General features: G+C 43.7%; 3 protein-coding genes across 4 annotated transcripts in view; 2 read left to right on the top strand and 1 right to left on the bottom strand.

The window, feature by feature from the left end:
* The window catches only part of TRIP4 (thyroid hormone receptor interactor 4), a 49639-nt gene extending 48101 nt beyond the window's left edge, over nt 1–1538 (bottom strand). Inside the window, exon 1 of the mRNA XM_081169212.1 lies at nt 1398–1538. Coding sequence (XP_081025338.1) covers nt 1398–1486 — 89 coding nt within the window. The 5' untranslated portion in view covers nt 1487–1538. The remainder of the gene's footprint in view (nt 1–1397) is intronic.
* Nucleotides 1539–8689: 7151 nt separating this feature from the next.
* On the top strand, nt 8690–15566 carry PCLAF (PCNA clamp associated factor). The gene is made up of 4 exons (XM_081169277.1): nt 8690–8863; nt 11633–11710; nt 12748–12910; nt 14989–15566. Exons 1-4 carry the CDS (start codon nt 8812–8814, stop codon nt 15050–15052), a joined length of 357 nt encoding a protein of 118 aa, XP_081025403.1. The 5' UTR covers nt 8690–8811; the 3' UTR covers nt 15053–15566.
* Nucleotides 15567–19727: 4161 nt separating this feature from the next.
* CSNK1G1 (casein kinase 1 gamma 1) overlaps nt 19728–22011 on the top strand; it is a 53944-nt gene continuing 51660 nt past the window's right edge. Inside the window, exon 1 of one of the 2 annotated variants that reach the window (XM_081169237.1) lies at nt 19728–19847. The gene's annotated coding sequence lies outside the window, so the exon portion shown is untranslated. Of the gene's footprint in view, nt 19919–22011 lie in introns of both variants that reach the window. The other variant, XM_081169236.1, reaches the window with a different exon arrangement.

The following is a 22011-nucleotide window of genomic DNA, read 5'->3' as shown; positions in this document are numbered from 1 at the left end:
CCAAAACCCAGGCTTTATAGCTATTCAAACCAAGTTCATGTGAAGACACCCATCATGATCTTGTTTATGCACTCTCATATTTGAGGGGAACAGGGATCTATATATATATGTATGTAGAGAGAGAAAAATTCAACAGGCCTACGTGTTTTCTGCTCAGTGGTGTAAGGAGTAGAGAGATATTGTGCACACAAATAATAATACAGTGGTACCTTGGTTCTCAAACGCTTTGGTTCCCAAATGCCGAAAACCCAGAAGTAAGTGTTCTGGTTTTCGGAAGCCAAACATCCAATGTGGCTGTCAGCTATTGTTTTCGGTGCACCTGCACCAATCAGAAGCTGTGCCTTGGTTTTCGAACGGACTTCCGGAACAGATTAAGTTTGTCGCTTTTGTTTTTGCTATTTATTTTGCATTTCTGTTTTTGAGGCTTTTTCGGTTAATTTTTTTTTGTGACCATGTGGAACCCAGTTCAGCTACTGATTGATTGTGTGACTGCGGAAATGGATAAAAGCCCCCGCATCCAAGCAATGACTATCATCAGTGCAGTAAGAAAAAAAAATTAATTTTACTTTTTTCATCTGCAACACTGTCTTATTTATTTTATAGTACAGTACATTGATCATTGCTTTCATTTTATGGCACAATGGTCTCATTAGATAGTAAAATTCATGTTAAATTGCTGTTTTAGGGGTTGTTTTTAAAAGTCTGGAACGGATTGATCCGTTTTGCATTACTTTCTATGGGAAAGTGTGCCTTGATTTTGGAATGCTTTGGTTTTGGAACAGACTTCTGGAACGGATTAAGTTTGAGAACCAAGTTACCACTGTAATAATAAGACACATCAACTCCGGTGCCTGTACAATGGACGCTCAGGTTGCAAATGTGATCCATGTGAGAGGCACATTCGCAACCCACAGTGTCCGCAACCTGCAGCACCGTGTCTGCGCACACGCAGGTTGTGATTCAGCGCTTCTGCACATGCGCAAAGCGCGATTTAGTGCTTCTGTGCATGCGCCGAAACCCGGAAACGCGCAACCTGAAGCATCTGTAACCCAAGGTATGACTGTATTGGCATTTCTGCCTGCCCTACAGCTGCTATAGCAAGCATAGGCAAACTCCAACCCTCCAGATGTTTAGGACTACAATTCCCATCATCCCTGACCACTGGTCCTGTTAGCTAGGGATCATGGGAATTGTAGTCCCGAACATCTGGAGGGCCGGAGTTTGCCTATGCCTGTGCTAAAGGCACAGGAGCCCCACCGGGCCTAGCGTCGCTCGCCTCCCAGGCGAGAAGGGGGCGACTCGCCTCTCCCTGCCACAACGTCGGCAGCGCTTTCTCTCCACAACCACCGCTCGGCCAATCGACCCTTTCCCCCTTCCCTCCTCTCCCCACAGCTCACTGGACAAGCTCCTCGCCGACGTCCAGCCCGAAGCCGCCACGCAGCTGCCCCACACACCACGACACGAGCGCCCCAGCCGCGGCCTCCATCCCGCCTTCTGCCGGAGTTCCTCTCGGTGCTGGGGGAAGGAAAGAGCGGGTGCACCTTCTCCGTAAGCCGGCGGCAACTTGGTGCAACGCCGAACAATCTCGGCTTTGCAACTAGGGCTGTGCATCGATAGTTCCGGTTCTGAATTAATCCGGAAGAACAGATCTTTGGGTCCGTTTAGCAGTCGTCAGTGGCGCCGTCAGGTCCCAGGACCGTCTTAGGGAAAAGATCCTAAAGACGGCGGGCACTAGAAGACCATTACTTAGAGTTTAAAATTGCCCAGCTGTACCTCTCATCCCAACATAAGCAAAGTGTGGTTTATCTAGGTGAGAGAGTGATAGATAAGGGTGAAAGAGACTTGGATTCTCATTTTCTCTAAGCCAGGAAGCAAACTGGGTGGGTGATCTTGAGCCAGTAATCCCATCTCATCCTAAATTTATCTCACAGGATTGTAGTGAAGTTTTTTTTTTAAGTGTGTGTGCCTAAAAAGCCCCAGCTTAGCCTTTCCTTTAAGAGAATATGCTGTGAACCATTTGTCATTTGGGATGTCTTTTTCCAGGCTTACACTATCCCTTCTGAGGTGGTGTGTCTAAAATTTTACCCAGTTTTCCAATTTTATTTAAAATCCTCATTGTTAAGCCAGGATTGCAGATGACATTTTTATTGTCAGTCCCATTTCTAATAATAGCATGACATTTTCCATTTTCATTGCCCCCCAGAACTGAGAATGTCATTGATCCTAAAATCTCTTTACAGAGCTTAGTCATTGCCAATTAAAACTCTTATCAACATACATGTGATGTTATAAGAATGTATTTGATGTTAGTCATTTATAACGTTTAGATCATTTTCTTGCCATTCTTCTTGCTTCCTGCCAATGCATTGTGTGAGTAGAATTCAGATTTGTTAGGAATTGCGAGCCCCAAACCCAGGCTTTATAGTTATTCAAAACAGGTTCACATGAAGATGTCCATCATGATCTTGTTTATGCTCTCTCATAACACGGATCCAGGAGGGAAGTTTGAAAACAAAGACAAGTGAGGGAGGGGTATAATGAGCTTTCCTATACTAAGTCAGACCATTTAGTTCACCACTGTCTACACTGATGGGCAGCAGGGGACATTCCCAGCCCTACTTGGAGGTGCTAAGGATTGAACCTCGGACCTCAGATACTCTACCACTGAACTATGGTCCTTCCTGCTAACAGACAGAGCTGTTGCCTAGCTACTTAAAAGATCTAAGGCCATGACATAAATTTTGCATAAAATGTGCACCTGCTAATTTGTATGTATAGACACAAATGTAGGTCTCTGAGTACATTAAGATGGTGGCTGGCTGGGGTCTCATGGGCACTGTGCTTTGCAGCATGTCTATCAGCCTTGTCAGCAATGTGAAAACATTGTTTTTAAAAGTTTTAAAAGGAAGTGTAGGGGGAGGCAATCTGGAGCCCCATGCAAAAGACTCAGGGCCGCAATGCTCCAGGGAAGGGGTAGATATGTAAAAGTGGGAATGTGTAAATTTGTCTTCTGGACAAGCCCAGAGTTAAGAAGAAAGTTCAAACATGGCAAGTGGGTGCAGGAAAGAAAATGAGAGACAAAGAAATGTGGCAGGGGGAAGAATAAGATAAATACATAGTGAAAAGAACAAGCAATCGTATGTATAGATAATGAAGAAATGGAAGCAGAAAATTGGGATAAAAATCCCACAGAAGGAGATGCCATTCTCACAAGTTCTTACCCTGGTGCAGTTCCAAAGGCTCAGAGTTCTGCTCAAGCAGTTTCCATATTCTGCAAGGAGGGGGGAAATGGTGCACTGTATCGTGTGATGTTCCAACTGCCTTTCTTTTTTTTCCACATACACAAAGGAGACAGTGATCTGTGGGCTGAGCTGGCCTTGAAACCAGCAGCAACACCAGCAGGGGGGAAAGGAGGCCTCCTGTGGTTTCCTTCCCTTCATATATTTCAAAGCATTGCCTGTGCCACTTGGTAAAATGGCTGCACACCTCCTCTGTTACATATACAAAGAGTAACTGCTTGATTCGTGATTCACTGCTCTGAAGTGCTTTCTGGCCTGGTTCTAATCAGCCCAGTCTATAAAGCAATATTATTGTTACGTGCTGGTGTGTAAAGTTCAAAAAGACAAAAGCATTATTTTATCATTTTTTTGCCAATTCGTATCAATTTTATTTTGTGCATGTCACACATTGAGATATGACAGTACTTTTCCTGTATAGAATGGGCTATTGAAACAGGAGCTGAAAGAAATTTGGAACAAATGTATACATCTTAAGTAAGCAACATTTACTACAGTACTGTATTCATATGCTAAATGTAGCAAGCAAATTTAGACTCCAAAGCCATTTTAGATGAATGGGAAGCAAGTTTACCATTACCACATTTTCAGTACAGTGGTACCTCAGGTTATATACGCTTCAGGTTACATACGCTTCAGGTTACAGACTCCGCTAACCCAGAAATAGTGCTTCAGGTTAAGAACTTTGCTTCAGGATGAGAACAGAAATTGTGCTCTGGCGGTGCGGCAGCAGCAGGAGGCCCCATTAGCTGAAGTGGTGCTTCAGGTTAAGAACAGTTTCAGGTTAAGTACGGGCCTCCAGAATGAATTAAATACTTAACCTGATGTACCACTGTATGTCTTAGTTCTACACAGCGGCAAAGGAAGGCAGCGGGTGGACCGTTTGGGCAGGAGAGACACATGGCTAGGGCGTGCTGCAGGCCCTGCTGTGAGTGCCACCCAGCATGTTGTCAACCCCTCCCCCAGTGTTGACACCCGGGGCGGCCTGCACCCACCACACCCCCTTTCTCCACCCCTGGTTCTACCCCCCTACAAGCATATCACTACAGTCTGAAAACCACCCCGCTCTGAATACTCCTTGGGAATTTCACTAGGACAGAGCTTTCCAAACTTTTCATGTTGGTGACACACTTTTTAGACATGCATCATTTTGCAACACAATAATTCAGTTTTACTAGCAAACCGCCAGAGGTTAAATTAACCCCTTTCCAGCCCTGGGAGGGTGTGGGGAGTGTTTATGCGACACACCTGCACACTGCAGCCAACACACTAAAATGTCACAACACAGTTTTGAAAGCTCTGCATTAGGAGGATAGTGGTGATTCTCTTCCTGAATTTAACTCATAGCAACCCGGTAAGGTAGGCAATGTGGATAGATAGCCACCCTGGCAATATATTCCACATGCCAAATGTTTAACCAGTTCAGTAGTCAACCCGCTCAACTATACTGCCTATCAGCTTTGAACTGTAGCAGTGCAGTGCTTCTTTCCAAAATGGTTTGATTATTGTCTAGGGAAGGGTAGGTCCAAAGCCTGAAGTGGTCACTGTAGGAAACAACATGCTGGTATAGAAAGCATGTTGTCTAATCTAGTAGAGCTCTTCTTATCTTCCTTATCCGTAAAATAATAATGTGAGAGTTAGCTGAGAGTTATCAACTTGTCCAACACTATGTAGTGAGCTTTGCGGAAGTTCATCCTAGATTCCACACACACACAAACAGTACTAACATCCCTCTCTAGCATGCCTTGTGCCAGGTGTGCATTTAATATGCACACACAGGACAGAACATGGAAGAGAGACTGAATGATTGAATGAACATTGCAACTCAGGCTGATTTCTCAACTGCAGTCCAATTAAAGCTGGAGAGTAACTTTAGGTGGTGCACCAGGTCAACCAAATAAAAATTGGGCAGTGTTACATAGCGATGAAGTACTGTAGATCTGTTATGGTCTAAGAAGGGAATCCCTTTGTCCATGCAGGAACCAACATATGATATTTAATCTGTATCATCCTGACAGCACACAAAGAGGTACCTCAAGGATCCTTTTTTGAGTGCATGCAGTTAAATTCTGATTGGTTGCCATGTGCAGGAGATGGGGCTTTCGTAATGGTGGCCCCAAAACTAGTGTATTACCCCTGAATACCAATTGCTAGGAAACATGAGAGGGAGAGGGCTACTGTGCTCATGTCATGATTGAACTTTGCAGATGCTAAACTAGTGGGTAGGTCTTTGGTTTGGTCCAGCAGGACTCTTTATATGAGCTGCTTCCAGCTCTGGCATTTGGGTAGGCCTATTCATGGGTAAGAAGGCTGATCGCCGAAGAATTGATGCTTTTGAATTATGGTGCTGGAGGAGACTCTTGAGAATCCCATGGACTGCAAGAAGATCAAACGTATCCATTCTTAAGGAAATCAGCCCTGAGTGCTCACTGGAAGGACAGATCGTGAAGCTGAGGCTCCAATACTTTGGCCACCTCATGAGAAGAGAAGACTCCCTGGAAAAGACCCTGAGGTTGGGAAAGATGGAGGGCACAAGGAGAAGGGGACGACAGAGGACAAGATGGTTGGATAGTGTTCTCGAAGCTACCAGCATGAGTTTGACCAAACTGCGGGAGGCAGTGGAAGACAGAAGTGCCTGGCGTGCTCTGGTCCATGGGGTCACAAAGAGTCGGACAAGACTAAACAACTAAACAACAACATTCATGGGTAACATTAATTTATACCATAATAGTTCGTTCCCCCAGAGCACCTTCTTATATAGGTATTATTATTAAATATAATATCTTATTTGTACCTCTAATCTGTACATGTGTTCTGCAGTGACTGTTTTTCTCTTGTACCTTGTGTCTCATGCTTTATATGTCGTTTTGTGAGGGCTTAAGCTACTGTAAAAAGTCACAACAAAATAGAAAAATAATAATATAATGCTTTCAAACCATTAGGTCATATTACACTTTAAACTGGAAGGTTATTTCAAAACGAGCATCTAAATGAGCATCTACATTAAGAGCTAGCAAATCCAAAATGTTGATGAATGTGTTGTGAGAACAACTGTTTTATCTGTCTGTCCTGAACTAAAACTGTTAGCCATTAATAAAAAACACTCTATTACTCACATCTTGAATTAGAAAGACAGAAATAAATTGTGTCATATTTGACTGTGCATTGTAGTGTTCCAACAATCAGTTTGTTTTGCTTTATATCTCCAATGTGTTCTCTCTCTGTGTGTTATAGATTGCCTATCTCTTCCTCTTTCAATCACTTTTGTGGTTCTGACGGAATGTGTTGCTTAAGGGCAGCTCATTCCACAACAAGCAAGTTAAATACAATTGTTATTCTTGTAATCTTGTTGCTGCAGATTACTACAATTACTCTTTGGTAAATGGCACTAAAGTGCTCTAATACCAATTAAGTCCGTTTAACAAAATAATGGGAATGCCAAAGTGAGCTTAAATTGGCTTTATACCTAATTAGCTCAGCTGTATTTGGTTTTGAATGGAACCATTCAAGATAGATAATGGTAAGTATTTAGCACCTGTAAGGTTTGTATTCAGTAACAAGCAGGGATGCACACAGCTGAAATCAGGAAGGTGCTTGTACCAGCCTTAATTCATGTTTAACTTTCATTTATAGTTCTAGTTACAGGTAGGTAGCCATGTTGGTCTGCCATAGTCGAAACAAACAAAAAAATCCTTCCAGTAGCACCTTAGAGACCAACTAAGTTTGTTATTGGTATGAGCTTTCGTGTGCATGCAAACTTCTTCAGATATACTGAAACAGAAGTCACCAGACCCTTATATATAGTGGGAGGGTGGGGAGGGGTATTACTCAGAAGGGCGTGGGAATGGGTGATTGGCTGATAGGTGTGGTAAACCTGTTGATGACTGTTAAGGACTGCAATTGGTCTTACAGGAAAAAGCAAGGGGTGAAATGGCTAAAAATAGCTTTATCCTGTATAATGAGATAAGAATACAATGTCTCTATTCAGACCAGGTCTCTCCATGGTTTTAAGTTTGGTAATAAGTTGCAATTCAGCAACTTCTTTCCAGTCAATTTCTGAAATTCTTTTGTAGTAGGACAGCTACTTTGAGATCTTGTATAGAATGTCCTAGGAGATTGAAGTGTTCTCCTACTGGTTTCTCCATCTTGTGATTCCTGATATCAGATTTATGTCCATTTATCCTTTGGCGTAGGGTATACGTGTCTAATTGCAGAAGTCTCACTGAGTTCAGCGTGGCTTGCTCCCAAGCATGTGAGAGCTTTACGTCTCTTGCAATGAAAGCACGGGGCTTGTGATACCTTAAGACTGACAAATCTATTTTTTAAAAATTGAATTTATATACTGCCCTATACCTGAAGGTCTCGGGACAGTTCACAGAACAAAACCAGAATATAAAATCACAATCAAAATAAAAACAACCCAAAAATGCCCCACCCATTTATTATGGCATAAGCTCTCATTGACTAGTGACCATTCCAGTAGATACATGAAGTGTTGTTCTAAGTTCTATACACATGATGGGGTCAAATTCCAATGAAATGAAACAAAAGATAAACTGTGAGAATCAAGGCCGAATTTAGGTCTGATGAGGCCCTAAATTACTGAAGGTAATGGGGACCTTTATATGTCTAGCTGTCAACAACAAATTGTTTTTTTTTGTGTGTGTTGAATATATGCTATATGGTAATTTATGGACCTAATAGGTATCTAAAGCCATTTGAACGTAACAAAATATATTTTATCAAAGTAATTGTTGAACTGAAATACAATTAAGAGGTATATTAAAAACGCTGTTGCTGTATGTAGGTTTTATTTGTTTTTTTATCTTATATTTTAGAAATGTACATCTTTTTTCCCCTTTAATTATTTGGGGGGCCCCCAAGAGAGTGGAGCCCTAAGCTATAGCTTGTTTAGCTTATATGTAAATCTGGGAGAATACAGTTAAAACTTAAACGTGTGCAGAATAACCTCAGTGCCCACCCGCTTTCAGCAGCAGTCGTGGGTGAGACCACAACAATTCACCCGCTGCTGAGCCACTTCACACCACCAGTGGGACAAGGCACCCGCCGTTTCGATCCATGCCCAAACGGTCAGATATCGAACTTGAAGGGCAAGTTCTGAGTCAAAGGCTTTGGAATGCCTTTTCTGAAGAATGAACGGCGAAGCGAGACCCATTCATCCCCCGCTGCGCGCGTCGTCCCCCGCCACGCCCACGCGCAGCGGAGCAGCAATTCTGATTGGTCAGGCCGCGATTCGGCGAAAGGAGTTACATGTACCAAAGTTCTAAAAGCGACGCCGTTCTCTGATCAAAAGGCCAGCCGCGGGTTTGCTTGCGATTGGCCAAACGGGTTTCCCGCCAGAGCCAATGGGAGCGGGGCGCGCGCGCGGGAAGGACGAAACTTGGCAGCTTGAAAGTCTCGGAAGCTAGAAGACTGCGCGGGTCTTTTCAGTTATAGCGGGCGTTGCTGCTGCATCTTGCAGTCTGATTCTGCTTTTGCGAGCGGCCGTTGCAGGATGGTGCGGACCAAGGCGGACTGCGGCGGGACCGGCGGAGCCTACCGGAAAGGTAGGGCAATAGGTTTTAGTGTACTTGGGTTTCAAACCCCTGTGCTCATCGTAGGGAAACCCGGCGTCCAACTTTTGCTCAGCAGTGCAATTGCGCCTGGGTGGTTTCTGCACGCTGTCATTCAGGCTAGCGCACCGTACAGGGTTGTTGTGAGAATGAAACGCAGGGAAGAGCTGAACCATAACGTGTCGCCCTGAGCATCTTTAGAGGAAGGAGGGCATTGAACTTTAGCCAAGTTGCTAAATAGTTTTTTTGTAGTTTTTTTTAAGTAGACGGGGAGAGAGAGTCTTGTTACTGGACCGGGATTTGGGGAGTGGGGTGGAAGGTTGTTGGGAATATATTTGGAGTAGTTTGTCTTAAACCTGCTCGGATATTCGGACCGGCCCACTTCCTCCTGCATTCGTGGGGGCGCTGGCCGTGGCAAGAAAATATTCGAAAGCATCATTAGATAAAACCGCGGGTGTCTTTGCAGCTTTCTAGAACTAAGCTCCAGTTCTGGAGCCAGGTGGTGGAGCCGAGACTTGCGGTACTCCTGCATTAACCTTGAAGCCCTGGGGAGATTTGAGCATGGCAAGTTGTGGGGTGGTAGGAAATGAATAATCTTCAGCGTTTTACGGTCCCAAGTGTTTCCTGCGCATTAGCTGTGTCGCAATCCTTACCGCAAGATTAGTTGGCATTATTTTTTTTCCTACTTGGCCATGGAAAAGTTGATGCTGAGAAGGACTTCCATAGGGCGGGATATAGGATTCGAAGGGGCCTTGCCTTTGTCCAAGTGTCTTCTGCATGTTTCTTCCTATGTCGGCGGGCATGATCTTATTTCATTGCTTCCGCTTTAAATTTCCTGTAGTGCTCTGGACACCTCATTTAGATACGTTCTGGAGCATTGTGAGATCCATTAAACTGTTTTTTAAAAAAAATCAGTTGGTGTTGGAGGCTTAGAGCAAATATCTGCACTATAAATGCCTTATTGGAACCTCTGCAGCAACCTATGAGTTCTGTCAACTGGCCTAAGGTCGGTTAGTGAAATAATAGCTACATTCACAACAAACACTGAAAGCGCCAGGATACCACTTTAAGCAGTCATGGTGCACCTCAAATAATTCTGGGAGCTGTAGTTTAAGGGTGCTGAGAATTGTTAGAAGACCTCTATCCCACTCACGGAAGTACAATTCTCAATGTGGTTTAACAATCCCTCTTTACAATGAAGGCTGGGAATTGTTAGTATCCCTTTATTCCCCTCTGAAAGCTATAACTCTCAGCATCCTTGGCAAACTACAGCTCCCAGAATTCTTTGGGGGAAGCTATGACTGTTTAAAAGTGGTATTGCAGTACTTTAAATGTATTGTTGCACACCACCCAATCTCTGAGCAGTTTGAGATTCCACGAGTTCCAGGGTTTGTGTTTGCTTTTGGAACGAGGCACAGCACACACTGTAGTATCTTTAGAATAAATGGTTTATTTAGATACAGTATATATACAGCCTGAGGCTACTGGGTACACAGCATCAGCACTCTGAAAGGGTCTTCTTTCTCCCATAGCCACAGTCTTGGATCAAAACAGGGCTCTCTTTTTAAAATATCTTTTTATTGGGTTTTATAAACAGGAATTATAAATGATACAGATAAATAGACTAAGTCTCATGTCAGTTAAAAACCACAGAAATGGCATAATAAATTTGCAGTAATATCTACAACATGTTTAGTGGTTAATGTACAAGTACTTGGTTCATAGTTTAAATAAAAACTATAACAACAGGGAAACAGTTTAAAACAGACAGCATTCAACATCTCATAGCTAAAGTGCCTAATCAGGAGGCCTTTTGACTTTCTAACTAACAGATAGTCGAGGGAGGGGCCCCCACCTATTTGCCCTCTGGCACAGAGCCACTCCCATTGGTCTCATACTAACGCTGGATCTAGACACATCAAAGATGCATTTCAGTTTGCAAACTTTGTACTGTATTAGAAATCAGGTTAGCAAAAACGGAACTCCACATTGCCATCTGCTGTCAGTGTTAGAATGCATAAACAACACATACTGTATACGTAAAGTGTTTTTTTCTTTGCCAATGTAGCTAAGTGCTTAGGGGGCCATTACCTGGCTGGCGTTGCTATTCCAGCAATTGAATCTCTGCTGGATCCAGAAATTAGAAGAGGGCCCAGGCATTCAGCCTCCACTCCCCTCCCCCCCAAACTCATAACAGTATGGTGTGAATGTGGCCAGTAACAGAGGTGAGCCCTGAACTGGAGACTTCTGGACATGTCTAGCTTCTTATCCTCTCTGCTAGGTTGGCTCTTATGTGGATATCTAAATTTAGGGGTGGTGATTGTGGTAGGGCTTCTATTTGTGCTAGAGTAATGCTTGGTAATGGGGTTTATTCTCCTATAGCTGTGCAGTGGTTTAAATGTGTAAGCAGTTTTACTTGAGAAGTAAAAAGCGCTGTAGCTGGGCTGTGATTCCGCATGCCCTTTTCTGGGATTAGGCCCTGTTGAACTCAGGGGAATTTGTTAGTATGCATGTATAGAATAGAATTGCACGTATGGTTGGCACTGCAATTCAACCTTGCCTTCCTGTGAAAGTTAGTTGGGGATCCACATCTCCAGGCATGTGCTATGTGCTTTCCAACCATTGAATTAACTACAGCCAGACCCCTAGGGTAAAGGCTTGTTGTGCTGGTCTCAAGTAGACTTTAGAATCAAGATCTCTTCTTTTTTTGTGTGGGTTAAGTTCCTGAAAATATCTAACCCTTTTCTTCTCCTACAACCCTAGTGGTGGCTGCCAGGGCTCCACGGAAAGTGCTGGGTTCCGGAAACACTGATATGGGCTCCTCTCCTACTTCTCGGAAAGGTGAGCAAAGGGGTGACGGCAAAAGGGTTTGAGTCTTGGCTGCCTTTCATGTGGCTTGGGGCATGTGTTGTGGATTACCTGCTTTAAAAACAAAAGCAGGGATTCTCTGATCTCTGCTTGGAGACTCGTCTCGTCTGGAAGACAGCACTTTGGTAAATATGTAATGCTGCTGATATCCTAATTTTGGTTAACTTCTGACTGGATAGTGCTCTGCTGCACAAGGATTTGGTGTTTACCAAACAGGGCAGTTAATTCTGGAACCATTTGTCATGATGCAAGAGTGCTGCAATAAGTTAAAGGAAGGCTCCAGTGTGCTTGCATTCTCCAACTACAGAGGAAGCTGCTTTTGTGTTTTCCCTGCTCTGGCCTTGCATAATTTTAATTAGTGAAGTGAGGCGGAACATTTTCATGCACTACTTTCCGTAACTCATTTTCCAGTTTTGGCATTTTTCCAAGTTCCCTTTTGTAAGTTCATTAGCAGCAATGAATTGATGCCAACTGCAAATACAGAATAATACAAGCTTGGCCGTTTCAAAAGCATAGTAGCTTGAGAAACTTTGGTGCTGTGTCTACAACGTTAAGCTGATGAGTTGCATTTCTTCCCCTTTGACTGTTACTTCTTGAATAGTTTGTATCTGATGTGTACCATCCACCCAAGTACGCACTGAACCCAAGGAATCCATTGCGGTTTGAGATCTAGGCTGCAGTCCTAAGACACTTGAGTAAAAGACAGACTGCAGTACTGTGAACTGCGGCATTTAGTAACTTTTATGGGATTATGCAGTTTAAATCATTTGAGTTTTGCTTCTGACAAACATGTTAGAATCTGGCAAATAGTCACATTAATCAGTGCTCTTTCGTTAAGACTTCACTGAAGATGGGTAAAACGACCTGGCAGCTTATTCCTCATGCCCTAGGTTTCCTGTCTTTTATGCAGATTTCATTTTTGGATTGAAGCTTTTGCAGTTAATGATCTTGGGTGTGTTGAGTTCTTTATGATCGTTCAGCGCTGAAGTATTTTTAACCACATTTTGCAGCTGAAAGTAAATATGCTGGTGGCAACCCAGTGTGTGTGAGGCCGACACCGCCATGGCAAAAAGGAATCGGGGAGTTCTTCACACAGTCCCCAAAGCATTTGGAGAAGGAGAACCAGGTCCCTGAAGAGCCGGGATGCAGTGGAATAGGAAAGCACAGAAGAAAGTAAGATGGGAGATCTGCAAAAAATAAAATAATACTGCAGCTGGAAAGTGCAATGTGATAAGCCATGTATTCTATTGAGCGGTGAAACATTCCTGTGGGGTTTGCAGAACCCATTTCAAATTTAGCTGTTGAACAAGCCTGGGGTGAAACGCGAAGGGGCTGCCTTGCACAGCACCCACCTCCCCTTGTCCCTGCTGAAGTCTCGCTTATTAAGGTTGTGTGATTGTAGCTTCTGGTGAGATCATACAAGGCCTCTGCTCAATTTTGTGCCGCTCTCCTATGATATCGCGGGAAGCTGCTGCAGCCACTTCTCTGGTAGTGCTGGGGGAGTCTACTCATGGCGGCGCCCCTTGGATTCTGCTGCCTGAGGCGGCTGCCCCAGTCTGCCTCCTGCACAGGCTGGCCCGGAGCTGATAAAAAGTTTGCAATTTTCATCTGAATTTGCTCGTTTCTTAAACAAGCATTCCCAAGTTGCTCACTTGCAGAGACTTCTGCTTCCACCCACAGATAACAGGTTTAGCTTTAGGTTCCCTATTATCCATAGCAAGAAGGACCATTAGTTAAACTAGATCTTTGTCCTAATTAAACTCCCTTCCTCAGCATGACCATTTGGTAAAAGCTGTTGGGAATCGTGGAGAATAGGAGCAAAATTTTAGGTTTTTAAATTACTCCACATATAAAATACACATAAATTTTGCTTTGTTGCTTTTTATGTATTGCTCTTAAAAACACATTCATAGTTTCCCAGCAGAATTTAAGAAAGGCAGCCTTTTATGCAGAAGTGGGCTGGGTTTGATTTAAATGATTCCATACTAGGGAAGAAGAAGAAGAACAGTTTGGATTTGATATCCCGCCTTTCACTCCCCTTCAGGAGTCTCAAAGCGGCTAACAATCTCCTTTCCCTTCCTCCCCCACAACAAACACTCTGTGAGGTGAGTGGGGCTGAGAGACTTCAAAGAAGTGTGACTGGCCCAAGGTCACCCAGCAGAAGCCTTTGGCAGTCACTTTCTGAGTCCATTGTCATGATGATCACGATCCTCAGTATGCATTCCATTACAAAAGGAGGGCTGTTGAATAATCTTGTTAAACTAATTTGTTATCTTCAGTTAGAATCTAGATTCCAGGGGCTGAGCACCCTGCGTTAGGATACTTTAATCCCTGCTAAAGGGCACTAGCTTCCTAAATATAGCTGACTTGGATGTATGGTATTTTAATAAATGAGAAACATGAATAACTTGTTCTAAATAGATGGGGGCAATTGGTATTGGTAGCTGGAGATGTAGAATGTAGCAACTGATACAGGAAACTGTTCATAAAATCTCCAATGCTTTGCATGGCCCCATCTATTTGCATTCACAATGTTTTGGTACTGGGATGCTGAGAATGCAGGCCATGAATTGTTCTGTCTAGCCTATTTCAAAAATAACCTGGGGTACAAACTTAAATGTTTGCAAAAGTGCCAGGACTTGTGGATTCCCTATAACATTTTACTATGTTTTTATATGTGCTGTAAGTCAGATGGACAGGTACAAATTAATTATTATTATTATTATTATTATTATTATTATTATTATTATTATCATCATCATCATCATCTCAGCAGACATACTGCATCAGGCAAAACGTTCTGGCTGGCAGTTGGGCAGAATTACCGATCTCATCTAGAGCACAGAAATCTTTGTCGCCACAATGTTTGTTTTCTCCAATATGTAGTGGTACATTGACAACAGATAAAACATTATTGTGTTGATTTTTAATAGTTCTGATAGGAAACATCTGCAGTGTGGTCATCAATATTATAATCTCTTAAATAATTTGAGGTTGTGACTCCTTGGTAATCTTGATCATTTATTCATGTCTTGACTTATCATGTTAATATATATTTTTCTATGTTATACGAAATGAAAAACTTTGAAAATAAGTTTTTAAAAACCCTTTAAATTGTTTAATTGTTTTTAATAAAAAGAAAAAAGGTATATCACTATAGGAGTTAACAATTCCATATATACTTATCTAATATATAAATAAACCACTGTACGGTTGATTTTTTTGATGATAAAAATCTCTCCTCTCCACAGAGCTCGCCCATTGTCTCCTCATCCTGCTGAAGACGGATCACCTTCTGAAGATGATCAGATGTGATCAGATGCCTTGCCTCTTCTTCTGACAGATCTTGCCATGCTCAATGTTTGTGGCAGCTTTGTGTGTAAATCTGTATATATTGCATGTGTTTTGGTTTGAGTACAGGTCTCTAAAAGCCTAGCATGCTGTTTTGTTTACTAAAATAACCTAAAACTTGAATGACTCTAAGGGAATTGAGAAAATTAGTATTTTGTGGGAGCTTAGCTACCAATTGAGCATTGCAGTGTTGAGTAAGTAGTAATCATGGGGTTTGTGTTGAATGGTGTGGTTTACGTCTTTCTGCACTCCCTAAAGTTCTGTGCCATATGAGTGTTGAAATGACTGTATTACCTTTTTAAAAAACCTATGTTTGTATTTTGATGCAATTCATTACCTTGAGTTGATATGACTTGGCCTCTCTTTCTGAGTGTTCAAGAAGGGTGAAACTGAAACTCCAGCTATTTAAACTGGGAACACCAAAAAGCATAATTTGTAATAAAATAATTTGTAATAAAATAACTTCCTGAGTTTTCTATATCGTGCATTTTTATTCTGGCAGAGCCAGTGTGGTCCAGAGGCAGTAGTGTATGTCAATAATGGCAGTAGTGATAACATCAGGGATATAATGTAAATGCCACTGAAACAAATTATATTCAAATTCTTTCATTGTGTATTCCCTCCCTGCACTTTCAGGATATACTTTGCTTATTTGCATACTGGGACTTATGTCAGTGTTCTAGTTCTTATGCTTTAACACAGACTTCAAATGGCAGACTTCAAATGGTTGCGGATTTGCCACTGCTGCTCTAGGGGTGGTATTCAGCTATCTTTTATTCACAGTAGACCAAGTGAAATAATGAGGATAAATGTTAGATCCTTTAATTTCAGTGGGTTTGTTTTGAGTAAATCTTAGCTGAATCCCATCCTTAAAGTTTAGCTAAAACGTCAAATTTCATAATCCAGCAGTTTCAGTTGACTTAAGGGTATATTTGCATGTTCACCAATCTTTAAACCTACACATTAGCTGTGCTTGGCAGCTATTGATACGACACCTTATATTGTATACATATGATAACTATACGAAGGGCACAAATGCCACCAGTGTGTTACGGCCTTTGGTCTCTGTACTTGCATATAACATCTACTGAGTGAGAATAATGCTTTAGCTGCTAATGTGGAGTGGGCTCTAATCCATGAAAGCTGTCATAATAAAGCTAATATGCAAAACACAATTACCGATAGGTCCCATTTGAACTGAGAGTTATTATTTACGCAGTGCCATCAGTATGCTTGGTGTTTCACAGAATCGTAGAATTGGAAGAGACCACTGCAATACAGGAATCTTTTTGCCCAACATGGGGCTCGAACCCACCACCTTGAAATTAAAGACACTCGTGTTCTAATAGCTGAACAACTGTACAAAAGAATATCTCTCTGCACTGAGGAATTTGCAGTCTAAAATGTGGCGCTTTGAGGCAAGCAGTAATGGGAATAAACAGAAAGAATGCTTATTTCAGTCAGAAGTATTTTGTATGGAAATAGGATTGTGTCCAAGATTTCATGAAGCAGATTGGCTTTGAAGGAAGAGGTGGTATCCTGAATATATTTTGGAAGGCAATTATTTTGGAGAGCAGTTTTAAACATACAAGGTAATAGGGAGGAAATCAGAAGAAATTTGTAAGGAACAATCAGAGAGCAGGCACCCATGAGGCAGTAGATGACAGTGAAGGTGGAGAAGTGAAGCTGTAGAAAATGTAACTTGAAACAAAGAGACGTTGCACATACTTTTGTAAACCAAGAAATATTTAAAATAGATAGTGTGATAGGAATTTTGAGGTCTTAGATATATGGTAATGTTCATAACCGCATGTACATAGATCAGCACAGGAAGACTGACCTGGAACCATTTTGATTCCTAAACTGACCAAATGTTTTCTCTGCAAGGTCAAAGTGGGAAACCTCCCCATTGTCTCTTATCTCACAAATCCTGTCTTAAGGACACATTTAAGATATGAATAGGGTGTGAGCCTGTGACCTGTCCCAGGAACTAAGTATTTATCACTACAAAAGAATGGCCAGGCTCCCCAGGCAATCCAATCAAGTAACCTGCCAGACAGGAGATAAACAACAACAGGAGAAAAACAATATTCAATTTTATGTTTTAGACCGCCTTTTCTGTGATGTAGTTATGATGTATCTGGGGGGTGGTCTTGGGTTACACCCCTTCTGTGATGTATGTATGATGTTTCTGGGGGTGGTCTTGATCTACAGGGTGGCAATTTCAAAAGTCTTTATAAGGCCTTGTGTGCCATTTTTCTGGGTCCCTCCTCTCTCCTGCAGGTGAGAGGAGCACCCTGTTGCAACAGATCAATAAAGATCAAGCTTACTAGCTGCTTTGCTTCTCAATATTCTCTGGTTGGCCTCTGTTATTCTCTCCTACCAATAGGGAACCTATGTAAGGACTCTATATGGGCTCTTGGATACCCCATAAGGGAAAAGGTCAATTTTTATTTACAACGATAGATAGATGGATAGATAGATAGATAGATAGATAGATAGATAGATAGATAGAAGGCTTAGGGTGGCTGTGATGCACCTGGAAGCAGGAGGGAGAGGAGAACCAGTGTAGGGATCTAAGCAGGGGTGTCATGATTGATTATGGCAGCAGAAAGCTGGATAGGCATGGGGGATAGAAGATAGAAAAGAACAGCTCACACTAGGTAAGAAATGAGCAGTGACCGCGGGGCCTTTGCCAAAGGGACAAAGAATGCATTTTTGAGAGCCAGTGTATTGAAATTGTTAATGTATTGGACCATGACCTGGGAGACCAGGGTTTGAATCTCCACTCAGCCATGAACCTCACGGGGTGACCTTCCGCCAGTCACCACCCCAACCTACCTCACAGGCTCGTGAGGATGAACTGGGGAGGAAAATACACCACTATGAGCTACCTGGAAGAAAAGGTGGTAAATAAGTGTAATAAGTAATAAAATGATTTGATTATTCATGTAAGCCTCCAAAATGCATTTTGTATAGTTAAAGTTTTTATCTCTATCTTCAATAAGTTTTATTTTATTGCTACGGCCAGTGCTTTTCCCTCCCTAAAAAAATGTTTAGGGGTAGTCTCATTCTTCTACACATATTGAAATACTGCCACTCAATGAGGCCAAATTTGGTTCACAGAATGTTTAGGGGTATGCGTCCCCCCCAGAAAAAAAAGCATTGGCTACAGCTAGTGACTGATGCAAATAAGGGTTTTTCTGATCTTCAAGCAGAAAGAAGAGTCAGATAAATCCGCAGCTAAGTGGGACGGTCTCCCTCGGGAGGTTGTGAATGAACTCTCCTTAAGGTTTTTAAGCAGAGCTGGTCGGCCCTCTGTCATGGGTGCTTTAGCTGAGTTTCCTGCATTGCGGGGGGTTGGACTAGATGACCCTTGGGGTCCCTTCCAACTCTTCAAGTCTGTTCAAGAGGGCAGCTGGCATTGCCTTCAATGAGGAAGGGGAAGATTGGGAAGGAATGACGATGGTGATGAAGCACGCAGGCGGGGGAGCTTCAAGCAGTTGGTCCCTTACCTTTCCCACCCCGCCCTGGCCACAGTGATCCATGCGACGGTCACCTCCAGGCTTGACTACTGTAATTCGTTCTACACAGGGCTGCCCTTGAAGCTGTCCCAGAAACTCCAGCGGGTGCAGAATGCTGCAGCGAGGCTCCTCATGGGGTCTCTGCCATGGGACCATATTCACCCAGTGCTTTTCAAGCTGCACTGGGTCCCGGTGGAGTACAGGGTCAGATTTAAGGTGCTGGTTTTGATATTTAAAGCCCTTCACGGCCTAGGACCCTCGTACCTACGGGACCACCTCTCCCGGTATGCCCCACAGAGAGCCTCAAGGTCTATAAATAGCAACACCCTAGTGGTCCCGGGCTGTAAGGAAGTTAGGTTAGCCTCAACCAGAGCCAGGGCCTTTTCAACACTGGTTCCGGCCTGGTGGAACGCTCTGTCTCATGAGACCAGGGCCCTGCGGGATCTGATTTCTTTCCACAGGGCCTGTAAGACAAAGTTGTTCCGCCTGGCCTTTGGCTTGGAGTCAGTTTGATTCCCTCCCTCTCTTTCTTTTTTCTCCTCCTGCGATGAGGCTGCATTTTAATGTTTTAATGTGTTTTAATCTTGTTTTTAAGTTGTATTCATTCAACCTGTTTTTATTATTGCTTGTTAGCCACCCTGAGCCTGGCCTTGGCTGGGGAGGGCGGGGTATAAATAAATTATTATTATTATTATTATTATTATTATTATTATTATTATTATTATTATTATTATTATTGGCTGCAACCCTACGCCTACTTTCCCAGGAGCAGGCCAGGGATCTGAACTGAATGGGGGCTTGCACTAGAGTAGACATAGCAGTTCTGCTTCCAGCCAACCCTTTTGTTGGAAACATTAACTTGGCTACTTCTCTGGAACGAATGCGTCGCCTTCACCCCTCCGGTTCCTTTTAATCCACGTGTCTCCACATCCTCACAATCAGCGGCTGCTCCGCGAGGGCACAACGACTCCTCCCTCTCTGAGTCACATGATCCCCCTCTCGCCACAAAATCCCCTCCAGCTTCCGCTTGGTAACCGAACGCGGTTGCTAAGGCGCGTCCGCCGAGCCTGCGACCCGGAAGCAGTTTTTGTGACGGCTCCTCGGGCCGGCTGGCTTCCCTCCGATAGGGCGCCGGCTGGGCGTAGGGCGTGAGCCCGCTGCAAGAGCTTCCGGGGTGTCCCGCACTCCCCCCCCTCCTGAGAGTGCTTCAACGAAGGAGGGGGCAGTGGCTCGGGGTACGTGCCCCCTCCCGCGCCCCCCCTGCCCCCACCCCCCACCCCGGGAGAAGCGGCCTTTCCTCAGGACGGTAGGAGGTCAGGGCGGGTACCGGCTGTATAGAGCGCTCCTTTGCGGCGTTGACTTTTCCCTCAGCGCAGAGGCGCCTCCGGCTGCTGCTTTACCTCCGAGGAGGGCGGCGCGGGGGGCGTCTCTCTGTGCCATTAACGGCGGTCGGCGGGGCCTGCCGTTGCGAGGCAGGACGAGAGGAAGAGGGGATTTGGGGAGGGGGGCGCTCCCTCGGCTCAGGCATGTTCTGACTTGCCCAGGCCTCGCCTCCCTGATAACACTTGGCGCGCCTGGCGTGAAGGGCGTATGCTGTGGTTGCCCAAAGTGGAGGCTTCGTGTGCCCCGTTTTTTGGGGGGTGGGATGCCTGGAGCAGAGTTTCGCCTTTCTCCCTCCATGCTGAAGAACGGAGCCTTTTCAGCCATGCAGGAGCTTTTGCGCAGGTGTTTCCAGGGTTCTTTGTGTGTGTGTGTGTGTTGCTTTTCCGCTGCAACCTGTTTTCAGAATAATAATGGTGATTATTGTATTTGCAATACAATAACTCGCAATACAATAACTCGATGTACTCTAGCAAAATGCTGAGCTGCTGCTCACCACGAAGGATTGGCTCCTAAGGGGTATTTGATCAAAAAGTTCGCGCGTGTGTGTGTGAGAGAAAGCCGCCTAGTTTCGTAGCTTCCAGGTTTTGCCCTCCCACCAGCTCTGCCTTTGGAGAAGACAATAGTGCTGCTGCTATGATGCTTCCTACCGTCAAAGGAGACCAAATTGTTATTAGGGGTTCAGGCCAATGGTCAGTCTAGGTCAGCCTTTTGTCTACAAGATTTGGTCATATTGGGGCGGTATTGGTAAATTAAGGAGCACTATACAAAATAATGCTGCCAAAGATTAGGAAATAGTATGTTTGCTTGTCAGTCTTTTTTAAAAGGATATTTCTGATACAGGGTTGTGACACACAAATCCCGTGAAACACACTTCCACTGGCTAGCTGCACATGGTGTGGAAAACATGGTTTGTCTTTTTTTCTTTAAACCTGTTGGGGGGGTCACACATAGTGTTTATGAGTCAAGTTTCTGGCAATTTTGAAATGCTCTGTAGGTCAGATCCTTCATATCCAGAGCATGCAGCCTTTTGCTCCTCTGTGTAGGAAGCCAAGCTAAACAATTTAGGAAGAGTAAGGATGTGACTCCATTAAAGGAACTTGGAAGTTTTTCTTTCTGCTATGGGCCTGTTGAGCATATTGTTTTTCTTCTCTAAGCCTTGATGATTCCATAGACAAAATGCAGCAGTTTATTGTTATTACCCTCTATGTAGAGATCTAAACTAATGCTGATCTGTTGCTGTGCTTCTTAATATGCCTTGTTTCTGCAGTTTACTAGTTTTGGGGCTGAAAGAGGATTGTTTGTAGGAAGAAAAATCATTTGCTGTTCGGATTGTATTAGCTTGTAATTTTTTTAAAAATAGTTTATTTGGTGTTTGTCCAGTTGATACTACCATGTGTGCAAGATTCATATGGTGTCCAAGGATGCCAAGATGTGTGCTAAAATTATACTAGTGTATCTCTGTGTTTGTTAAAAATATGCAGGTGAAAACCAGAGGTAATCTTAAACATAGTTATTTGAAACTAGGTCTTGTTAAATCAATCTTTCAAGTTTTGCTTAAAGTTTGGCTGTCTTATTATAGTGCAGATGGAATGTCTGCATATGCTTCTGCACTACATTACAGTGGTGCCTCGCAAGACGAAATTAATTGGTTCCGCAAGTTTTTTCTTCTTGCGAGTTTTTCGTCTTGCGAAGCACGGTTTCCCATAGGAATGCATTGAAAATCAATTAATGCGTTCCTAGGGAAACCGCTTGCCAGGCTGGCGGTGCGGAGAAGGGCTTTTCTCCGCACCGCAAGCCTTCAGGACAGGTACGGGAACAGAGGGGAAGGCGCGCAGCGCTTTCCCTCTGTTCCCAGGGCTTGCGTGGGAGGAGGGTTTTTCCTCCCCACCGCCAACATTCAGAACAGCATTCTGAAGGTTGGCGGTGGGAAGGAAAACCCTCCTCCCACTCCAAGTCTTCAGGAAAGCCATCCGATGCCGCGCGGCGGGAGGAGGCGTTCCCCCCCCGCCCGGCATC

The sequence above is a fragment of the Podarcis bocagei genome (assembly GCF_964188305.1).
Source record: "Podarcis bocagei genome assembly, chromosome: 14".
Lineage (NCBI taxonomy): Eukaryota > Metazoa > Chordata > Lepidosauria > Squamata > Lacertidae > Podarcis > Podarcis bocagei.
This window is presented reverse-complemented; position numbering and strand designations above follow the sequence as displayed.